The 23,932-nt window shown below is 39.4% G+C and overlaps 1 protein-coding gene across 1 annotated transcript in view; it reads right to left on the reverse strand.

Annotated features, from left to right (window-relative positions):
* The window catches only part of TOP1 (DNA topoisomerase I), a 90,025-nt gene that overhangs the window by 31,075 nt on the left and 35,018 nt on the right, over window positions 1-23,932 (reverse strand). Inside the window, exons 4-9 of the mRNA XM_075528749.1 lie at window positions 22,645-22,747; window positions 13,137-13,260; window positions 12,044-12,099; window positions 9,837-9,932; window positions 8,753-8,828; window positions 5,110-5,216 (exon numbers count right to left, since the gene is read on the reverse strand). Coding sequence (XP_075384864.1) covers window positions 5,110-5,216; window positions 8,753-8,828; window positions 9,837-9,932; window positions 12,044-12,099; window positions 13,137-13,260; window positions 22,645-22,747 — 562 coding nt within the window. The remainder of the gene's footprint in view (window positions 1-5,109; window positions 5,217-8,752; window positions 8,829-9,836; window positions 9,933-12,043; window positions 12,100-13,136; window positions 13,261-22,644; window positions 22,748-23,932) is intronic.

Below are 23,932 nucleotides of genomic sequence, written 5' to 3' on the forward strand. Positions count from 1 at the left end.
GTGAAAGTTAGACAAGGAATAAGGAAGACTCAAGAAACATGGAGGCATTTGGACTATGGTGCTGGTGAAGAACATGGATTGACACAAGAACAACAGGTATGTCGTATAAAGCACAACCAGAGTGCTCCTCAGAAACAAGGATGGCCAGGCGTCATCTCACGTACTATGGATAACTTGTCAGGAGAGAGCAGTCCCTAGAAAAGGATTTGGGTAAGAAAAAGACTCTCAAACAAATGGATTAACACAGGGGCTACAACAATAAACTGAAGAACATCTGTGAGGATGGTCAAATACTTCTTTCTGTTGTACACAAGGCCATTAAGAGTCAGAATGGACTCTAAGCCACCCAAGCACAACAAACGGGACAATAAGACCTCCTCAGCTCACTGGTGTTCTGGGAAGACAATGGACTCCATCCATATGTAAGAACCAGATTTAAAACACTGTCAAAACTCCAGCAATCATATCCAATATGGAATAATCAATTAAAGAGGGAAATATGAGGGGCTTTAAAGCATTCATCGGGGAAAAAAGGGAATTAAAGGATGATTTCGTTTTCTAAAATTTTTTTAAACCTCTTTCCTATGCAGTAATTGTTAGGTACTGTAGTGTCATCTCTGACTCACAGTAAGCCAATTCAGCACAGAAGGAACACTGCCTGATCTTGCAAAATCCTCACAATCGTGGCTATGTGAGCACCATTACTATCAACCCCCCTCCTTGATGATCTTCTTTTTCACTGAACTTGTAACTCTACAAAAGATGATGTCCTTTTTAAGGGACTGGTCTCTCCTGCTATGGCTGAAGAACATTAAGACAAAAGTCTCATCATCCTCAATTCTGAGGACTGGTATACTTCTTCCAAGGCATATTTGTTTCTTCTTCTGGTAGACCTCAGTATTTTCAATACTCTTTACCAATACCAGACTCGAGGCAGACAACCCAGTAATTCCACTACATAGTCAATAAGGAAGGCTACGGTTTAAGGAAAAATCCAATTATCTTTTAATATCATGAAGTTTCTAAAGCCTCCAAAAGACTTAAAAGCAGAGTCTCAAATAGAGGCTTGCATACCAATTTTCATTGCAGAACAATTCACGATAGTAAAGTGGAAATAATATAAATGCCCACCAGGACATGGATGGAAAAACAAAACGTGGTATTATACAGCATGGAGTAGTTTCGCATCAAGCGAAAGGAAGCCCTGATACTTGAAACAGTGTGAATGGATCTGAAAGGCACGACTGAGTAAAAAATATACAATTAAAAGGGACAAATATTCTGTGCTTTCACTTGTATAAAAAAAAAGTGTACAGAGACCAAAGTTTATTAGTAATTACGCAGGACAAGGAGAGAGGATAGCTAATGGTGAAAAGAGACAGCATGTTAAGAGTAGGCTGCACAGCTGATTATTGTTAATTGCTGTCAATAATTTGTACACATAAAAAGTTGAACTGGCAAAATGTGTGGTAGATACATTTAGATCGGCAACAGCAATCATGAGTCACCAGAGGATTATTACATTCAGCCCAGATGCTCATAGGTTTTAGTTTGGAGATTTGTTCCGTTTCGGGAACAGTTAGTTGGCCTAATAGCATGTCTAGTGATCGATTGAACTCCTAGTCTGTTGTGTGGTGCTTTGGATCTTACACGCCTTCATATGGCCATTCAAGGTATACCATACAGTAATTGGTTTCTACTTGGAGTAACAGAAGAATAGGAGTCAATTACATGAGAAAAATAAGGAGTATGAGGCTTATTTCCTCCAAGAACAACCGCTCCTCTCCACTCCCTACCTTGGCCATGAGAGCAGAAGAACTGGATCAATACCAAACATTTTGATTGAGGATTTTATGGCAAAATCCTGCAGAATGGAATACACAACCCTCACAGACTGCAGATTTCCTAGAGCTAGGATGAATCCCTGAAGCAATTGCCCTGTGCTCATTGGTAAACCATCACTCTCCTAAAGCCTTCAACTAGTAAACAATTTCTGCTTGGAGTATTATGCTTTTTGAAGAACTATCTACAAGAAAAAATAGAAAATAGCAACTTGGAATATTAGGCAAGAATTTAAGGGGACAGTAATTTATGCTGCTGGGGAGAAACAACTCAGAAGTCAAAGCTGAGAATGGCCACCCAAATCAAAGAATGTACTCAATGTCACTGAACTGTAAACCTGTGATCTGCTGTATTGGTCTATGTTCTCAACCACAAACTACAATTATTACAGACATACATCCAAAAAACCAAACTCACTGCCAGTGACTCAATGCTGACTCACTGTGACTTTAGACGACAGGGGAGAGTTGCCCCTGTGCTTTTCTAGACTGTGGTTCTTTACAGGAGCGGACAGCCTTGTCTTTCTTCTGTGGGGTGGCTATTCATTTCGAACTGCTGACCTTGAGGTTTGCAGCCTGGGAAGATACCAATATACTCCAGGGCTGCTCCTACACACAATCAGGGAGCTTCGAAGAGTTCTTAGAAAGTAAGTATTAAATAATAAGACTTCCACAAATTTTTGGTGCGTGCAGAGAGTGGACGGTAGAAAATACAAAACACACACACACACACCACACACGACAAAAGAGACTGTCGTTCAAATAGCTCCACAACATATGGAAATGGCAGGAGTTATGGCAAATTTTGGCCAGGGTTTGGCCCCTTTAAAGACGGCAGCTGACATTTTTAAAGAAGCACAGTCAGTCCCATCTTTGAGCAGGGCATCATTGCCTAGTGCCTACTCAGGTCAAAATCTGCTGCATAAGAGATTTGGTTGTTTCTGCTGGCTCTCTAACTCCATTGTTTTGAACTGGTTTCAAGTCAGTTTTACCATGATGGTATACATAGCAGAGATATGTCTTAGCTATTACGATGGAGGAAAAGGCTTCCTGAGACTGGAGAAGTGAGAGGACAGGGGACACAACAGAAGTACAGAATTGAAAAGAAAGGTTGGGAAATAAAATTCAGTGGGAGAGAACAGTGAGTTTCTGGCACGTTCAGGCAATCAAAGATAACTGCCTGTATGTAATAACTTAGACTCTTGTCAAGTTTCCTATTTTGGCTGAACCGATTTCCAAATAAATGGCTGACATACTACCTGACCTCCAGACAGTTTAGCAAATATCTCTTACATGACTTTTATCTTTTTAAGTCGCAGTTTTTATTCTGATGAACTAAAATAATGCACACTCACGGCCATCAAGCCAATTCTGGGCTCATAACTGCCCCTGTTCTGACATAACTATTATCACAACTTAGTACAGGTAAGGAATTCTCTAGTATCATTCTAATACCCAATCAATACACTTTAAAATTCCCAATTATATAAAAATTTATAGGCCAGGGTCCAATTAAGAATTACATATTGCGATTGCTTCATGTCCTCACCCTCACATTTTAAGAGTCAACTAATGCTGACTAAGAGGACAGCACAGAACTGCTGCTGTGAGTCACCGAGACTGTATAACTCCTGGTGGAAGTGGAAAGCCCAGCTCCCTTGCTCCCAAGGAATAGTTGGTTGGTTTCAAACTGCTGACCTTGAAGTAGCAGCCCAATACGTAGCCACTACGCCACAATTATCTACTTTACCACAGTAAGATGAATTTTTTAAAAAGCCACTTTCAGACATTAAAATGATTTCTCTATGACACACATGACTTGCAGATTCAAGTTAGTAATGAATTTTACAATAAGATTTATTTGAAAGGCTGAAAGGGCAAGCATGCTAGAAATGCCTAAGACAGGACAAGCAATACCCACTGTCCAAAGTCATGTCCCTTTAATGCAGTTAACAAGCTCCACGCGGTGTACTGTACAATACTACCTAGGGCATATTTTACCAATCAGAAATAAAAGCCACACGCCACAAATTCCTAGAAGCTAAGGGTAAGATCAATTTATCTGATTAGAGAGAAATGTGAATGATCCATATTCCATAAGTTTATTGCTATCAATGATTGCATTTACCGGTCCTTATCTTTTAACAGTAGGTATTCAGATATTATAACCATAACTCCTTATAGCTTGTTAACTTTTGTTGAGCTCAAACCCTTTTTTTAAGACCTACCTAACACCTGGCAATGTCTTTTAAGTCCCCAGCTTCTAAGTCTTTGTGAAGAATCAACTGCTTAGAATTGAGATGGGGTTTATGTTCCAACAAGCCAGTCATAACACAAAGGTGTACTTAACCCAGTCAGTGACTGAAATCCTATATAGCTATAATGGGGAACACTTATTAATAGGGGTACTTGTGTTTTTAAAATAGGTTTTCTTTATGGAGGAGTTTGTATGTTCTGCCATAACACTTGTTCCTATGGGGGAAATGTACATTTGCCAAGCTTCTGTGAAGTATGTATATTATCTATGCAGCATTGCAATATGAATAGTAAAAATTGGACTGCCTGCCCTTTTAGATTCTCTGCCTAGATGGCCAGTGGAGTCATGGAATGGAGGCAAACCCGCTGACTTCCGAGAATGGGCAGCCTCTGAGTTGTCATTGAAGAGACCAAGTGCTCCTGCTGTTTCTACTTCTAAACACAGTGGATCAAGCATTGTGCAAGTTTAGCAAAAGGACTGGAGAAAAACATCACCAGTGTAGCAAAGAATGTTCTCCTTCAAACCAAACATTATTAATTTTAAAGACAAATCTTAATCCCAAACAAGATTAAAAATCAAAGGTCATGGTCTCGCGAAATTAAAAAAAATGGCAACACTGGTAAGGATTTCAATCCACAAAAAGTAAAATGGGAAATTAAACTCCTTAAGGGCACCTACTTGTTCACATACCAGCTGGGATAGGGTAAGCCTCTTTGTTTTGGGGTCCAACACAGCCAAGGCTCCAAAGGGAAAGGGGAAATACCAACATAGTAACGAGCTACTGATGACAAAGAACATGCACTTGTTGAGAATCCACCACAGACCTCCATTAATAACCTCTTAAATTTCAATAGCTTTATTTTATTAAAAACAAAGCACTCCTAAGTGCTCACCCCGCCCCCCCCAGCCCCCTCCCCAGGATCAGGCTACTGACTTTAAAAACCCACTGTCTTGTTCAAGGAGGTTGTGGAATAAGAGAGCTAAGACTTTGACCCAGTGCCCAGGTGTTACCATTTCCACTTCTGCTCCTCTTCTTTCTTCGGCTTCTTTTTCTTGTTATCTGGTTCAGGAACTTTTTTATCTTTATCTTTACTCTTGGGTTTTTTCAATTTACCATCCTACAAAGAAGCATGATGAGAATACGTAAACAAGGGTTCACCACAGAGCTAGAAGTCGTTTGGCTGGGGCGGGGCATTAAGAAGAAAAACTTTGAAACTGTAAAAGAAAGAACTAGACTCATATTAGAACTAAAGGTCTTGGGGTACAATTCCACTGTTTGACAGAATACATTTCCTAAGATTCTGCTCTGGAGCTTTATTTTCTTGAGTATCCCAATTACTTTAGAAATCAATTAAACCACGTGTGCAAGGAAAGAGCCATGGAAATTTTTAACAACAAAGGAATTGAGAAAACCACTACTAGGGCAAATAATCCTAGTCTATTAACCTTACTTGTTTTACATCTGCTCAACTAAACCTCTTCCAAGGCAATCCAATAGTGAGTGAGATGGGAAGCTTTCATGTCAGGTACCTAAATTTCAATATGAAAAGAATATTTCCCATTCACTCTAGTCGAGGATACTTTCTATCACATCACCCGTTGGTTTCTACAGACTTATCACATAGTGAGCAATATTTGGGAGGTCCTGAAATGAAGGAGTTTCTCTATGCTTCCTTCTGAACTGAGACCCTACATACCCTAGTAAGAGAGACATATAATTAAAGAGAACATCACCTAAAAATGCAACTCCACAACACATGAGGTAAATCACACACACACAGACTCACACAACTATATGATATTCACTGGTGGGTGGGTGGGACTCCAATTCAGCAAAATCAACTTTTTTGAAGAATGCTTCCCTTTGCCAATATTTAAGATAACCTAAGCCATTATAAGTCAGGCATACAAAGGAGAGGTAGTTTTAAAATCAGCTACAGGAAGGTAGAGCAGGAAAGAACTCTTCTAAGTTTGATTTGACCTCTTCAAGTTACAATGAATAAACTTTGAAAGAGAAGGTCTGTTATCGGCTCAAGGTCATACAACTGACCATAATTTGGTAGTGGGGTGTCCAAGTATATAAGAAAAATAAACAGAATGTGACTCAAAGGAATAACTAGGTAACAATAAAGATAGGAATAAACTTGACCTATAAGCAAATAACCAGAGAGAAAACCTATATATAATGCCACATGTGTATTTAAGAAAGCTTAAGAGTATCTGAAGCTTCGTGGTGTAGTTGGGCTACGAGACACATGGTTGGCAGTTTGAAACTAAGCCCAAGGCTCTTCAGGAGGAAGACTGGGGTTTCTAGTCCTGTAAACACAGTCTTGGTAACCCAGAGGGGTCGCTATGAGTCAGCACTGACTTGACAGCAGTTGAGTTTGTAAAAGTAAACGGGGAAGGCTCCAGAAAATAACAGTACTTTACATGTTTACTATTTAGGGCTGTGAACGGGAAAAGGAAATGTTTTTTAGTTGAGACATTCTCTTAAAAGCTTCTGAACAGGCATGCAGATGGTGCCATCAGGAAACCACTGGCTACAATGTATATTTTCAAGCTTCAAATGGGGTAATCAGTCACCGAGAGACTTAAAAAAATTCCCAGAAACAAACAAACATGGGAGATATAAAAGAACCAGCTTAGCAACTGATCCTGCCATCTGGGGTCCCTATCACAAAACTGTATCATTTCCCAAGACCTTCCAGTCTGTATTTTCTTTCCCGAAAGGAGAGAGCAGCTAAATAAAATAAAAGATGAAGTCCATCATTCTTTTCTTCCAAGTGGTTTAACCATTATTACTAATAGCTTCCAAATTCAGAGACCTTATCTTGCACAAATGTAATATGAACATGAAAACAATAGAGAAGCATGGAGAACTAAAAGTAGGCTCTCACGAACTTGAATTCCTGCCAATTATAATCCTTGTTGTTTGGTGTCATCAAGCTGGTTCCAACTCAGTGACTCCTCGAACAAGATGAAGTACTGCCTGGCCTTATACCTCCTCACAACCGGTGCTACATTTAAGCCCCTTGTGGTCACTATGCCAATTCATCTGTTGATGGGTTTCCTCTTCTTTCACTGGTCCTCTACTTCACCAAGCATGTTGTTCTTCTCCAGGGACTATTGCTTCCGATAGATAACATGACAAAGACGTGCCACCCTCTCTTCTAAAGGAATAAATGACTAGTTGTCAGGTAAAACTGCAATTCTCTACATCCAGGAGCTAGCTAGCCATCTCTATCCTGGTTATGAACTCATTAATATTCTTACTGTGACCTCTTTGTAGATAGTTCCGCCCTCATTGAGAAGTTAGAGGAAAGGCAGGTATGAGAGTTTAGAAGACAGTGTTCTAACGAACTCTGGCAGCAGACTGCACAGGTTCAAATACTAGTTTTACCAGTTAGTAACTGTGAACCAAGGCAAAAGATTTAACCTGAATGCGCTTCTATTTCTCTACCTGTAAAGTGGAAATACTAATAACGTTATAGTTGTAAGGGTAGGTACATATTAAATATGTAGGCTAGTGCCTAGCACGCATTTAATTAATTGGAGTTACTAATAGTATCCTAACTACCACTACGGCAGGCCCTGAGACTCACTGACCTTGACTAAAATCCAATCATTATTGCTGTTATTTCAAGTCCTTCGCTTTGCAAGACTGAGAGCATTCTGCCTGAGTCGGTGGCTAATGTCAAATGCAGTCTAAGGGTTACACTCGCTCAGCCATCGGCTCCCAGTAGAGTGCATGCATTTCTGACACAGCTTTCTTTGATTCCTTGCTAATAATGTTTCCTGTAAGAAAAAGTTCCAAAAGACCACATTTTATTTTATTCTTAGCCTACCACAAACATCAGTAGAGCCCTTGGAAAAGTACTTTAAATGAAAGGTCATAAGCCTGGAACTGGAGGAAAGAGTATGCATGTTTCCAGCAGAGGGAACAGCATGGGCTTTGTGCGTAAAGGAAACCACGGAGGCCAGTGTGGCCAGAACACTCGTTGATTGGAGCAGGGAGGCGCACAATGAGCAGCAGCGCTGGGAGCCCGTGGGGAGCAGTGGTGGCACACAGCTACCTTCAAGGGACACACACTAGAAGGTTTTAAAAAGGGAAGCTAAAGACAGTTATCTGCTAAAGGTGAGAGAGCACCAAAGAACATTCACAGGGGAAACCCCCCACACTGTAAGGCACAATGTAGTTTCTTGTGACTGTTTCTCCTGGATCTTCTCAATACATGACAAAGACTCGCCAAGCTGTCAGGGAACCCCAATCGTTGACATCTGGAGCGGATCACTTCTCTACAGTTCGTACCCCCATTAGGGTGTTCAATGTATCCTCCTCCTTAAGGCCTTTCTTGTAGGATGCAGCCGCAGTTTCTCAAGAAAATTCTTCTCAACTGTTAGGAGCAGGCATGAGTTTCTTAGGCTAGGAAGGCTAGCAGAAGAGAGTCGAGGAGGGTTATGGCTAACTAAAAGGGCTTTAACTTTAGGAGCAGTTATTCCTTCCTTCCCTGTGGGGTGTGTGTGTTGCCTTGCCACTCCCCCCTGCCAGTGTTAGCAAAACAACAGACCAAACCCTATTTGCCTTCAAAAACTGTTTTATGGAAACATTTACTCCCAAATTCAAGCCACAGTGGGACCATGTCTCTTTACTAACCTCTTCTTCCTCTAGTTTTCGCTTTTTCTCCTTCTTGGTATCTTCTGTTTTAATTTTCTTAGGCTTATAGTCAGCACTAGAAAGAGGGACATGAATATGACATTAAAATGACTCAGAAGTTTTCAGTTCTCACTCAGGATCAAGATTTCCAAACTCTTGGAATCTTCAAGGCAGGTGTGGTGGTTGTTATTCTTGGCTGAGCTTTCTCAAGGGCAACAGGACTGGACACAGAGTAAATGGCATGAAGGCTAGACCAAGGACCAATAGTCATCACCTTGTACAGGCTCTAAAATAAACATTGTATTATATATAGCATGGAAAGGAAGTGGAATAGAAGGGTAATAGGCAGCAACAACCATCATATAAGTTAAGGTAGAAGTCTGAAACCAAACCAATGGGTACCTAACAGAAGAAACTGGCTGGGAAGGGAAAGAGATGAATTCCGTACAGTATGAAGTTTACTGTGTGTCTCTCTCTTCTCCCTACACCCACGTTCTACCTCATTGTTTGTAGATTCCTAGAATGAACTGAAAATAAGTAGTAGAAATCCACTTCACTGATAAAAGAGGAACATTGTAAACCTTCAAATTTTTAGTAAAGGCAATTTTATTACTTCTATACAAACGAAATTTCACTTAGTATGTGTTGATAGTTAAAGTTGGTTGGGGAAATGTTTGCAATTAACTTAAATGTTCATCAGGAACTCTGCACCACTTGAATTATAGACAATAAATAGGCATTACCTTTATAATCAGGAAAATAGGGTTTGTTGTTGTTCTGTTTTACAATACAGACACACAAGAATCATCAAAAATTTGTGGTAAAATTGTATTAGCCTCGGATTTCACGGTTCCACAAACTTTCTGACTCCCCCACCACAATTGTCCATGTACATCTCTAGCACAATATTTATTTATTTAGCAAACCCCACTTTTCATATTATGATTCAAGGAGAAATCACTTGTCCACATCAATCACAAATTCAAATGAATGAAAAGTCAACTAATGGTTTTTCCGAGACATACACGGTGCTTATGCTTTAAGCCACTCCCTTTCTCAAATGCCAAACATAAGAAACACTCACTCATTCTCATCTCGCGGTCTCTTCAATGGCTTTATCTCTTCTTTAGGAGGAGCAAAATAGCCATCATCTTCAGGTTCATCCTTAATTCGTGGTGGACTAAGGAGAAAAAAGCTGCTGGTCACCAAGAGGTGAGAACACCTACCCTACATGAGTTACATATATAAAGACAAAGCAGCCCACTTAGACATCTAATGGGAGGGAAACAACAATATAACCTCAAGGTTTCCCATAAGAACTTTTTCTCCCTTAATTTTCACTACAACCTGTGAAGGCCGACAACATGAAATGCCCATTACATGGATCGGGAAGAGATACATCAAGATTGGGGTTCAGGACACTTATACTGAGGTAAAGTCTTTCATAATATTGTAGATTTCATTTCACAGCACGATAAACGTGAAAAGAACGTAAATAAACCTTGCCTTTTATACATGATCTATTTAAGCCTCTGAAGGGGCTCTGATGGCATCGTGGTTCTGTACTGGCTTGTGAACCACAAGTTCCACCAGCCACTTCTCTAGAGAAGGAAGAGGCTTTCTACTGCAGCCTCAGAAACGCACAGGGAAAGATCTACCCTCTCTTGGATGGTTGCTATGAGTTGGCATCAGTCGATAGAAATGAGTTTGGTTTGGGTTTATAATATATAGATCCCCAAACAATATGAACCGATTATCATTATACTTGAAAAGCTAAAATACAAAAGAAAAAAAAAGCTAAAATTCAGGCTTCAGTAATAAGAGTAAAAATTTACTTCCAAACGAAGTGCCTCAAGCTCTAAAAAATCTGCTAACAATATATCTCAAAATCCAGCTATAGGAAAACAAGAACGATACTGATAAAATTAGGACACCTACACAGAACTTCCCGCTTGGATTTATTCATTTTAGACACAAAGAGTGCCTCACAATGATGATTTAAAGACATTGATTTTCTTCTTTAATTTAGAACACTAGGTAAATTGCAATTTCTATAGCTGTCTCCCACCAGCCCTACCTCACACACCTGACCTCCACTCTGAAATCCCGGACGTGACCCTACCCAAGTACAAAAATACCTAACTCTTCATTTTCATTTATCAACTAGCAAAATAATTGCTAGGTCCTATTACTGTCACAGGTGACAGTAAAAAATAAGTGAAAAGGGTCACAAGACCTAAAGGAAACCAGTCTTCCAACAAAGCACTAAAAAAACTGCCAAAGCCTATGGACTCCCTACAAGAAAAGGGGGTAAGCCAGCAAGCTATCCAGCAAAGTGATCCACACACCCAGGCTGAAGGTGTGGTTCCTAATCCTTTATCCCCAAAAGCCTGAAACGGAACCGAGGGTTACATACGATATCCAGCGTCTGTTCATATCTTAGTATTAATTAGTACAAGACCTGGGTATTGTCACAAATAACGATGAGTTACCCTATTACCACAGTCATTGTAGCTAAGGGAATCAGAATTCCCAGGGAGCTTACAGCTTTAATGCCTCCTTGGCTTTTATATTCTCTTTCCTCGAACAGTTACAAAACATGACTGAAGAGGGCATCTGCTGCTCCTTGACTAAAGGACTTTGGGTAGAGGGCATGAGTTTTCAATCTCTTCTCAAATCAAACTGCAAGTTTAAAGTTTTAAGGAAGCAAAACACATTGCAGGAGACAGTGCAATACATCTTATTATTCAATGGAGTACAACTATATGATCATAAACTTACAGTATTTGAAAGAGCTATCTGAAATTCAGGTGAAGTAACATCTATATGATTATTCATTATACATAGAACTCAGGGTGAACTACAGGTGCATATAGATTTAAAATTTATTATATAGCTCCTAACCTACTTCCATCCCAAAAATTTAAGTTTAAGTTAGAATCTCTTCCTGCCAATAAACAAACCTACAGGTTCGTGATTGAGAGAGACTGAGAGGAGAAGATGGGAGCGAATGCTAATGGATATGGACTTTCTTTTTAGGGTGATGAAAATGTTCTGGTATCAGATAGTGAGGAGGCTACACCAGCTTATGTACACTAAAATCTATAATAAAAAGGGGGACTTTTATGTACTCACTCATCTCCTCTACATTTTCCCCACTCAAAGAACTTCCTGGAAAATGTGTCACTCCAGATGATTAAAGCGCTCCACTAATGTGCAACACTGCAAGTGGGCAGCTGACTTGCGGGACATGCATAGGGAAGGTAAAGTCAACAGAGCAGAGGATCTTACCTAGAGAAGCCATTTTCCTTTTCCTTCTTTATTTTTGCATCTCCAGAAGCTCTAATCTAAAAGGTCAAAAGGCAGTATAGGATTAGTATCTTGAGAGGATGGACTCTGAAGCAGCAGCGCGCTCTCTTAGAGGAACAGGACTTTTCAACTCTTGGGCATCTTGATCCCAGGTTGGCAATTGAGTGAAACTAAGGCACTGGACATTGTTCTAAGACTAGTTTTAGAAAGTTCTTCAGGATGAGTATTTGCCCAATTAATTGGAAAACAACCTTTCAAAATTGTTGCCTATAAATCATGGTAGGTCTCTTTCCCTCAAAAAATACACTCCACCCTCCCAAGGATTTGCCATTGGCAGTGCCGAGAAGAAAAAAAGTCTATTTCTTGCTTTCTCTGATTCAGGCAAAGTATAGCCGTATTCTCCTCCCTCTCCTAAACTATCCACTATACACTGTTCAGACACGATCGTTCAAAAATCCTCACACAGACACACATACACCTGAGAGTATCTGAAGGGCACAAAAGACAATGAGGGAAGATAGAGGGCAGTTAAGTCAGAGATGAAAAGGAGTTGTTTTCTTCCCACTGCATTTCCAATTTCAAATTGCCTGAATTTGTCAAGTATTGACTGCATTAATACAAAAACGATAAAAGCAGTAATGTTTTCTTTAAAGATCTGCATACCATAGTATTCCATCCCAGAAAGATGAGTGCATGAAAAGGTTCGTCACAAACGGACGAGCCCTCAACATGGCAGTAGGTCCTCCCCAAATCAGGCACTTTCCCTCAAAGAAAAAAAGGAACAGTCCCAGAATGCTACTACCTGTGATACCTCTCTCCATTCACCATAGAGAACAAATACAGCAGAAACATGGACAGATGTGTTAAGGGTGAGAAACATGATGGCAATGGATTTAGTCTTCCAAAGTCAGGAGTCAGCTCGAGTCTCTTAACGAAGACCCTTTCACACCTGACAACAAACCTTACGTTACAAAAAAATAACTGTGCAATGAAGATATTCTTACTACCTGCTTTTAAAAAAGAAAACAAAAATAGACTGTTTTGTATTTTTCAGCACCACTTAAAAATACTGTACCTTTTCCTCCTTTCTTTTTTCCTTGTCTCTGTCTTTGTGCTTGTCTTTATGCTTTTCCGAGCTGCCATCTTTGTGTTTGGTTTTCTCCTTCTCTTTGTGTTTCTTTTCAGAATCTTTATGTTCACTGTGAAAAATAAGAAACAGAGTTAACTCAAAGTAGGGATCACAGAGGTTGGTCACACAAGATCAACTCACAAGATACTCTAACCCTATAATGCATGAATTTTTAATTTCAGGAAAAAAAATTTTTTATTCTTTACTTTCATAGTTATCAATATGTATAACCAAAATATATTAATAACATATAATTTGCTATGTTTTAAAAATGTAACCAAATTGTCACATTTGTCCATGGATTTATAATAAACGTTATAATTAAATGTTACAAGGTGGCGCTTGGTCTTATAGGGCTAAGAGAGGGTGTCAAACTGGCGGCCCAAGGAGCTGCATGAGGGCCTCGAGGAAATTTTTTGTGGCCCGCAATGCTCTGAAATAAAATGAAGATAGGAAAAATTGTTATGAAGAAAACAGTGCTTAGGGGAGATCGCAGCAATACCGCACACACAATTCCCTCGTTAATCCTTTAACTACTGAAGACAGATCCCAATAGTGAAATAGTTAAAACGTGCGCTCTGGGTTGTGCTGTTAATCATACCAAGCGGCAGCGCTAGCTAACATTTTTAGAGGGAAGCCATTATGATTGTGCATCACGTTTGTCAGCTGTCCAACATTTTGTGCGTTTTATTAGTCACTTTGTTATATTTTCTGGTCACACATTAAGAGGTAAGTGAAAACTAGCAGGAGGAAAGCGCTGGCAAGTTTCAGGCAAAAAAAGAATAATTTTAGTTTTATAAGTATGTAAAATAAAATAAATCTTTAAATAAAGGCAATTATATAGTATTTTAATTATCCTATCCATATTCCTGAATCCTCACTTCAACATATAAATTTAACAAAACTTGTAAATGTTATGTGGCCCCCGTGAATCTTGTCTATTGGACCAAATGGCCCACGTTTTAACTGAGTTCGACACCCCTGCTCTAAGATAACACAAACCATGGAAACAGAATGCTTTAAATACAGTCCTGATGGAAGGTTTCAGTAGAGGCTCTTGGCTATGTCTAAATCTCTTTATCTTGCTTGAGGATTTTTTATTTTGCAAAAGAACCCAACAAAGAGAGTAATTCTAAACAAACGAGGCCAAATATTTTAATGTAACTGTTAGGATACAGCAAAGGTCACTGTGCACACCACTACAGGCGTCTAGATCATGTTTATAACTCCCCACAGAAAAAGGCACCTTCTATGTATGACCTGTTGTGGTGAGAAATCATCTATGCTAAATGTTTATGAGCCTTGCATTTATACAGGATTTTATGGATCTACTGGTGGAGCTATAACAAGGCACTGCTCCTTTAGAAAGTGAAATATGACATTATGAGGCAAGGGCAATTAACATATTCCTATGTTCGGACCTTAGGCTCTAAAACGTGCTCTTAAAACCCACTGCCTTCAAATCAAATCAATTTCTTCTCATAGTGACCCCATATAGAAGACAAAATAGAATTACTCTGTAGGGTTTCTGAGACTATACATCTTTTTTTTTTGAGACTATAAATCTTTATGGGAGTAGACAGCCTAATCTTAGGGAAGTAATTTAAGATTATATAAATGTGTTCGTTTGGGGGTTTCTCAAAACAGCAGCCAAGAAAACAAAACAAAATGAACATTCGCCAAAAAAGGTTTTCTACCACAATGAAAAGAAGAGTACATAAAACGACTGTAGAGCTGCTCGGTACACAATGGACGGCTAGTGGCAAAGTTGGTGGTCCAAACAGCTCTGCAAGAAAAAGATGTAGCATTCACAGGAAACCCAGGACAGATGACCCATTCAGGACCAGTGGTGAGAGTGGCGATACGTGGAGGGTGGAGGGATATAGAGGGGGAACCAATTACAAGGATCTATATGTGACCTCCTCCCTGGGGGATGGACAACAGAAAATTGGGTGAAGGGAGACGTCGGACAGTGTAAGATATGACAAAATAATAATTTGTGGATTATTGGGGTTCATGAGGGAGGGGTTAGTGGGGAAGGAGAGGGGAAAATGAGGAGCTGATATTAAGGGCTCAGGTAGAAAGCAAATGTTTTGAGAACGATGATGGCAACAAATGTACATGACACAATGGATAGATGTATAGACTGGGATAAGAATTCTACGAGCCGCCAATAAAATGATTTTTAAAAAAGATAAAGATGCAGCTGTCTGCTCCTATTCAAAAATTACAGCCTCAGAAACCCTATATGGGGTCGCTGAGAGTCAGAGGGACCCAATAACAAAGGGAAAAAAGGAGTAAGTAGACACTCTGATTTCTTCACTGTAGTAAACGTAGTATAGAAACTTTGCTCATCTCACCCATCAATGTATTTTATAGGTGAGTAAGAGAACTCAAGTTCAAGAGCAATGAAATGGGGAAGCCAGGATGTGGGGCCAACTGACCCAGATAAAGAGGCCAATGGGCTCCTGGCCTTTCTCACAATTAACTGTAGTTCTCGCCTGTTACACTTAGCACCGTCAGCCCAGAAACATAGATTTTATTTATCAACATTTCATGGACTTGGTTCTAAATGGATTTGGCTAGCCTACTTGGATACCCAGAGGGTAAAAAAGGGGAGAAGCAGAATCAAATGATGGCATCCAGCTAGGCAGAGAGCCACCGAACCAGGACCAGCCCTGCCGTCATGCACATTTCTGTTCACACAACTAGCAACAACTCGAGAGGAGTCTAGGGTATATGCAAACATGCTAGAAATCTATCCATAGGGGGCTTTAATGGAGACTGGTAGAAGCAACAGGCTGAGTGGGAGACAGGTGGTGAGGACAAAAACAAATCCGACCCTCAACACTGCTGTTCCACTGTCATAGTCCTCACTGGGCTGTGTACTGATGCTGTGCACAAATGAACAGAATGTGTCATCCTTGTGATCAACAGATCAAACAGTTGTGTTCTACAGGGTTTTCAATGGAGGGGAAGTAAAGCCTCGGATCCGTCTTCTAAATATGTTTAGTTTGGAAGCATCACTGAGACTTGTTCAGCATGATAGCAACATACAAGCCTCCTCTGATGTCTAGGGTACCACACATTTAAATATCAATTTTACAGAATCCAACTTTTAAAAACTGTTTCCAGTCTCAACCACATCCTTTTGTTTTTTAGCAACAGCCTGACATCTCTCTACTGAGTTTTCATATTTTGTGTTCTTCTACCAAAAGAACAATGTTTAATCGAAGAATTCCCTGTTACTTTGTATTCTCCCAGTTGCCCTTGTCACTCTTATTACCAGTTCTCAGTAATTTCTCTAGCTTCTGAATGACCTTGGTAAGGCAGCAAGGTTGCAACTGATTCTTCAGAGGAGTAGATATGCAACTACAAGCACATGGTTTGATATTAACAGCAAAATGTTTGAATTCAGTATTCCATTATATAAGCAGTATCACTTTTTTATTTAAAAATTTTGGGACATTAATGGCCAGCTAGCAAGAAGTTTTGTCTAGAGTAGAAATAAAAAAATATATCCATATTATTGGTAGACAAATAACTTTTTCTCTGAGAGTAAGAGTGAGAGACTTTCTAAACAAGTCTCATGCTTGGTGTTTTTACCCTTATTATTTCACTCAAATATCACAACACTCATGTGAGGTGAGAAATAGGCTTTACTGGTTAAAAAAACTCAAAGATACAGTGTTAGTGAGAAACAAAGCTGATATTTAAACTTGGTACTTCTATTTCCAGGTTCAGAGTAGCTACCACTAAACTGATACCATTAAACTTAATGGGTAACACTACTTAAGGTAGATTCCATATCAAAGGTTAAAACGGCTCGTAGAAACTTCTACACTAGAGATCTTGGACATGGGAAATTACAGATTTTCAAGTGGTTTCCAAATTCAAGGTTCCAGTAAGCTCAGGAAGGCTCTGCCTTCCTATATGTACCACCCTTCTCCCTTGCTCCTTGCTTTTTTTCCTCAGGGAAAGCCATCTTTAGAAATCCAGTTTGTTTCACTGAGAAACAGACCTCTGGCCATCACAGCACAGGGACCTTATAAACTCTCTGGCTTTCAGTCCCGGGGAGGGGGTTGGAATGAGGAGGGGGTGGTGTGTGTGTGTGCATTTGTTTAAACAATGCAGTGAGACATTCTATGAACACCTACCCCACCCCATACCACCACCACCACCACCACCACCACCACCCCAAAAAAAACCTAGCAGAGGGAGTCAGTAAAATCTCTGCTTGCTAACCAGGAGGAAATATATTGAGGTAATTCAACATGCCTATAAAAGAAGTTAAAATCTCTGCAGTATGCTTAATTAATTGAAATGACCACAACGGGGTGAACTATCCATATGACTTCGCAAAGAAACTCACGTTCTCCTGCAGTCTCAAACGGTTTTCTACTTTTTCAGTGCTCAGATGCGAGCGCAGGTTTGAATCCGAGCCCAGATGATTCAAATTGAAGAACAGCCATGGCACAAGGCATTCTCCAGAGTTGTCACACTTTGTGTTTATGGGGCCCAAGCATTAGGTTTCTGAACACAATGCTGCCTACCATCATCTCACAGAAACATGATTTGCCTTCAGTAGACAATGGAGCCAATTTGAGGCCACTTAAAAGATCTAATTAACGCATTTTTTCCTAAAATTTTAAAACCAGGGTTGGTTTTTCAAAGCAGCTAAAAGGACTTTAACCTTCTCCATTAAAAATAAGATGAAGGACATTTTTAGCAGTATAGGAGAGTTCATGTATTGACAGCCTTTTAAAAAATCATTTTATTAGGGGTGCATAGAACTCTTTTCACAATCCATCCATACATCAGTTATGTCAAGCACATTTGTACATATGTTGCCATCAACATTCTCAAGACACCTACTTTCTACTTAAACCCTTGATATCAACTCATTCCCCCCCCTTCCTCCCTATTGACAGCCTTTTTAAAAAGATGCTAGCCTGTATACAGATTTTCCTACTTTCCTATATACAATAAATATGCTAAAGTAAAAAATGAACTTGAAATACAAGATCACGTGTCAGGAGTCACAAGATGAACAAGATATACCCAACCTTCACTATTTGCCAATATGAATTGTCCATTCCACCATACCCTGGCCCCAACAGGCTGATATAGGGATATGTTGATTGTGTGAGGCCCTGAACTCCAAAAATGAAAACACATCTTTTAAATTTGATGACTTTCAGAAAAATTATCACCAACCTAAAGAACCAGATACTTAATCCAAGAGGATTGATTGAATATCCTATATTCTCTCAATTCTGAATTCAGCAAAAATCTGGAACTGGAGAAATTAGGAACCAAAATTAACATTAATCATTCTCCCAAGTGTCTCAGACAGTGTAGAGAAGTGCTGCCAATGTGGCTGGAAAAGCACTTCCTTGCTGTAGCAAAGCAGCAGTAGTCTGGCTTTCGACAATTTGTCACTAGTATTTAGTGCCAAGTTTAAAATTAGCAAAGGATAGACACAGTCAAAAACTATAGAACAGCTACTGATTTTCATCTAGAATAATTTCTGCCATCAAGTCAATTCTGACTCCTAGTAACTTTATGGGACAGAGTACAGCTGACCCTCTGGGTTTCCAAATCAGAACTCTACCTTGTACCAGGGACTCTGGCCCAATTCCATAAGCAAAGTGGTTCCTTGTTGGTTTTGTGGGGTTTAATTTATGGGCGAGGACTTCCAAAAACTGATGGGAAGATTCCATTATCTGTTACTTCTTTATTTTCCATCAACACTTTGAAGACACCTCTGATTTTGTGTGAGGACCAGAAATGTGAAACATTAATGCTAACGGCAAGGATTGCCGACAAAGATAAATGAGAAAAGTACTTTTACTTGACTTTGGAGTGAACATTTCCTTTGACATGCCGGTCAGGATAGTCAGAGAAGTGTTTTACAGATCATCAGAATTTAGTGAGATAAGGCTAGTGGGACCAAATAAATAAGGGAACTGGGACCCAATGAAAAGAGGCAGTTTTTTACATTATCAGTGTGAGAAAGGTATTTTTGTGTTAACATTAAGACAGTCTGCTCACATAACTAATCTGACCAATAGAATTTTTCTTTCTTTATTGGAATGCTATAGTGGAGAAAACATACCAGGACTCAGGAGCGCCAAAACTCCCATCCTCTCTACCATATGCTGTGTGACTTTGTGTAATTACCTGACACTACTGTCCACACAAAGAGAAAATGAGATGATGTTAATCACTTCTTTATTCCGCACCTCCGGTGAGGCAGTACAGAGGAAATCAAATACTTAAGGTGAACTCTTCTGTAAGGCGGGCCACAGGAGACAAGGAAAGCGGCTTTCCGGCTATGGGGCCACTCCGTGCATGCAGTGCTGCTACTGCACAGAAGAAAAACACCTCTGAGTTAGGGCCCTCCGTCTAGGCTGAGAACAAACGATAGGTGCTGGTATACAGCCAAGTGAGCGACCCGCAGAGCTCGTGCCCGCATAATACAGTGACAAAATTAGCTAGGGCTGATGAGCAAAGAGTTGAAACAAACAAGCATTCTGGAATAAAATATGCTGGGTTGTCCTAATGATTCTGGACTTCAGAGGTGACTAACCTATTATTCTCAGTTTCTGTAATATGCTGCAGAAGTAAACTGAAGAAAGTCGCAACATTAGAAGGTAAGGAGTAATTTAACAAGAATGGAGTATACGGTATTTTACTGGAATATAAATATACATACTTTGTTGCAAAGCAGCACTGAACCCATTGAGGTTGAAACAGTAAATATTTAAAAGTTTTCTTTACAATATACCTTCTACTCAAATGGATCTTAAAGTTACTCACATGTAAATTATAGACGCTGGGCTAGATTTAGTCACATGTAAACAGAAATTCAGTGGTTCGGGTTACTGCTCAACATACTATTTTCTTAAGTTATTTGGATTAAAAGTGAAGGAAATATTAAAGCGCATAAAAAATGCATGAAATAAGTTCCTGAATTTACTTTGGTCACATAATCCTGGGAAAGGATGCTTTTTGTAGCTACACAATCTCTTCTCATTTTTATAACAGTTTTTGGTTAAAGAGTTATATATTTTTTGACACGCCCCCACCCTATCACCCCCCAATGATTTTCTCTGAAGCATATACTAAGAGGAAACTGAGGAACATTAGCTAACTACCCAAGATCATGTAATATGTGCCGGAGCCAGGACCAGACCTTCTACTAGGTAAAAGCAATGAAGGGGTGTGGTGGGTTTCTCAAGAAAAATGGCATCAAGGACATATCTTTTTTTTTTTTTTTTGGTGGTTAAGAGATTCTGATAAAATAGGAGATTATCTGTTCCACAGCCATTTAGGGCATCTCTCGCCAACCCCAATCAAAATTATATTTGGTAGAAATAAGGATGTGCCACAGGATATCATGTTTATAACACGTTTCTTTTTTCCCCCATACTATGGCTTTTATAGTCTTTTTTTAATTTACAACAATTTTATTTACTTATTTTTCTCTCTCTTTTAAAAATTATTTTAATGGGGGCTTGTACTATAAAGAGTCTTTTTAGAGATTTCTAGTAACAAAAATTAGCACTTTGCCATCGCAGTATTTCATAAATATGCCAGTTTAAGATGATGAAGTTCTTCATAGTCAAAATCATCTTTCCTTTTGGGGGGCACATCACTGGATCAACTAGCATGGCACACACTTGGCAGGAAGGCTAGAGTTGCTTGAAAAGTGAGAGTCAAAGGGAAATAGCCTGTAGAAGACTGAGAAGGTGACGAGACTACAGAGAAGACTGGGTGGAGGGGGGGATTTGTGTACATGCTATCTCATTGATTGAAAACTGAGTATGACAGACCCTAAATCTATTCTTAGGAATTAAAGACTCCAACTCAGGTATACAAACAAGTAGAGACAATTACAAGTAACAAAATTTGGTGACCAGTGTCACAGGGTGGTGTTGAAGGTGTTACATGTTGATATTGTACCACTGCATCAATTTTGATTGACAGCAATCCCATGGGACAGAGTAGAATGATCTCATACTTTCTCTTGGCTGTCACCTTTACGAAAACAGGCTACCAGGTTCTTTTCCCAGAGCTGCTGGGTGGGTCCTAACCACCAACCTTTTGGGTGACCTGTTAAGTCTGTAATTGCTGCTTCATTAGGGTATATTCAGGTAAATGTCAAGACACCACAAGAAGAGTAGTGGGGGATGAAGGGTACCTGAACGAGGCAATGCTAAATGACAACTAGGAAAATGTTATGAGAAGGACAATACGAGTTTTCCAAATTGTCAACATTATGTTTGAAGGCCAATGGGTATCAGAAAGCATGCTGTGTTCAGAGTGACTGGCTGCAGAATACGAGAGAATATGAGGGAGTAAATGGAGAAAGGTAACAGAGGGAAGATAGTCAGAGCCCAGAGCGTTAATGAATTACCATCTTCACTAGAAGGCGTAATCAGAGAATGGGAAGCAGAGAAGCACAAAAGCCAAGGGAAAAGGGATCTAAAATTGGAGGGTTGGGCTCCTGTCTGTGCAGTTGGAAAGACAGACCGTATAGCTTGCTTCTTACTAAGGCAAAGTCGAACTGCTCCACAGGATTTCCAAAGATAAAAATCTTTACAAAAGCAGACTTTGTCTTTCCCCCATGTAAGGAGAAGCTGGTAAGTGTGAACTGCTGCTCCTTTGGTAAACCCACTGCGCAACAGGGCTCCTTTGCTGTTAGACAGACTATTCTATATTAATATCAATCGGACCAAGTTGGTTGATGATACTCAGGGGTCTTCTGTAAATGCTATGGATTTCCTACTTGCACTACCAATTATCGAGAAGGGAGTAAACAAAATCTCTTATCTGTAACTGTAGGTTTGCTTATTTTTATCTTTTTTGTTTCTACTTTATACCGAACCCCTGATATTAGTATATAAATACTTGTTACTCCTTGATACTTATTATGATATTAATGTTTATCCCTACCTAGTATTTTTTCTTTGTCCTAGAACCTACTTTGTTGAATGTTAATATAGTTAATAATCTGATCAAATTTAGGAACCCTTTTCAGGAAAATCTGACCTAGGCAAGCTAATGTGCTTAATTTCAGAGGCTCACACTCCACTAAGATCCAAGTTAAGAATCTTTACCTTTAAAGTGCAGCTCACATTAAAAATAATTTAAAAATTCAGGTCTTCAGTCCAGTTACTTTTATCAATTAAAACTATCAAATGAACACTTCAGACACTTGAATCCATGGTTGACTTGATTCAAAAATAATATTTATAAGTTAAAAATAAAGTTCACCATCTTTTTTTCGCACATCCTTGAACTGAACAATGGCAGTCCATGTAATGCCTAAATTAACGAAGGCTATCCTATTAGCAACTGCAGGGACAAATATATAGTCCCTGCTTGCTTTCTGTTCAAGTTAAGACCTACTGCAAGTGAGCCAATCCACTTCTAATGCAGCCCTTACCTGTTGCTATGCTTGGACTTTTCTCGGTCCTTTTCCTTGTCCTTCTTGTGTTCTTTGTGGCGATGTTCTCGGTCTTTGTGTTTATCTTTGTGTTTGTGAGAATCTGCAACCACAGAAAAGGAGTCAATTAAAAGAAGCTCACCTACCTAGACAAGCAGGTCTCATAAGGCATGATAGCCTTAACACTATATTCCACTGGGAAGGAAAGATTTCACTATGAAGTTCCAAATCAGGCATCCCCCTTGCCCTGGTTCTAAAACTCGCCCATTGTGTTGCACACAAGCTTGAGGGGAAGAAAACCAATTCTACTATGAAAGGAACCCCCAAATTTGACTTCTCTCTTCCTAGATCTATTATTAGGTAATTCTAAGTCAATATATCACAAAGAAACCTTTTAGCACAATTTTCCAGATAGCTGTGGATCTGTACAACTCCTGGGAAACCCAAACTTCAATAGTGTTTATAATCAATTTTGATAAAATATAATTTTTACACAATGAAAAATACTCATTTTAAAAGACTTAAGTGTCTATCCACTAGATGATAATTCATTCAACAGAATACATGTAGACATAAGAATGAGTTCTGAAAACAGACAATGAAGATTCAGAAAACATTCATTACCTCAAAAGGTTTTCTCTTGTACCCCCTTCCCAGCCAATCCCTACCTTCTGTCCCCAAACCCAAGGTAATCACGAAACTGTAAGCACTATTGAACAGCTTGTCTCAATTTCGTAACAATTTGACAGAAATGGGATAAAAATGAATTTACTTTTTTATGCCTTTCATCCACGTTGTTGAATTTATTAGTAGTTCATTTCATTCTATAGCCTGGTGGTAAAATGGTAAAGAATTGGGTAGACGATTGAAAAGCTGGAGACTCAATCCCATCAAGTGGCTTTGCCGAGGAAAGACCACTTGATCTGATCATGTAATAATCACAGCCGAGAACAAATAGGAGGCCGCAGTTCAGCAGTTCTACACGGGGTCCCTATGAATCAAAAACAACTTGATGGCACATAACATTCTATTTTTATTTTATCTATTCACATGTTGAGGGATATGAGTTGTTTCTGAGTATTACAAATACATTTGCTGTTGAGGATTAACAAAACTGTCATTTCTTCTGGGCAAAAAAGACAAGAGTGAAATGTCACTGAGCCAACTCAAGAACAGTTAACGAAATGTTGCCTGATTCTGCACCTCATTCGTGATTATAGACATGTTTTAAAAGCCCAGTCAATGGAAAAATATTGTTCTACTCCATAGGATCTTCGCTCGCTAATTT

Source organism: Tenrec ecaudatus, chromosome 12, assembly GCF_050624435.1.
Source record: "Tenrec ecaudatus isolate mTenEca1 chromosome 12, mTenEca1.hap1, whole genome shotgun sequence".
NCBI classification, from domain to species: Eukaryota; Metazoa; Chordata; class Mammalia; order Afrosoricida; family Tenrecidae; genus Tenrec; species Tenrec ecaudatus.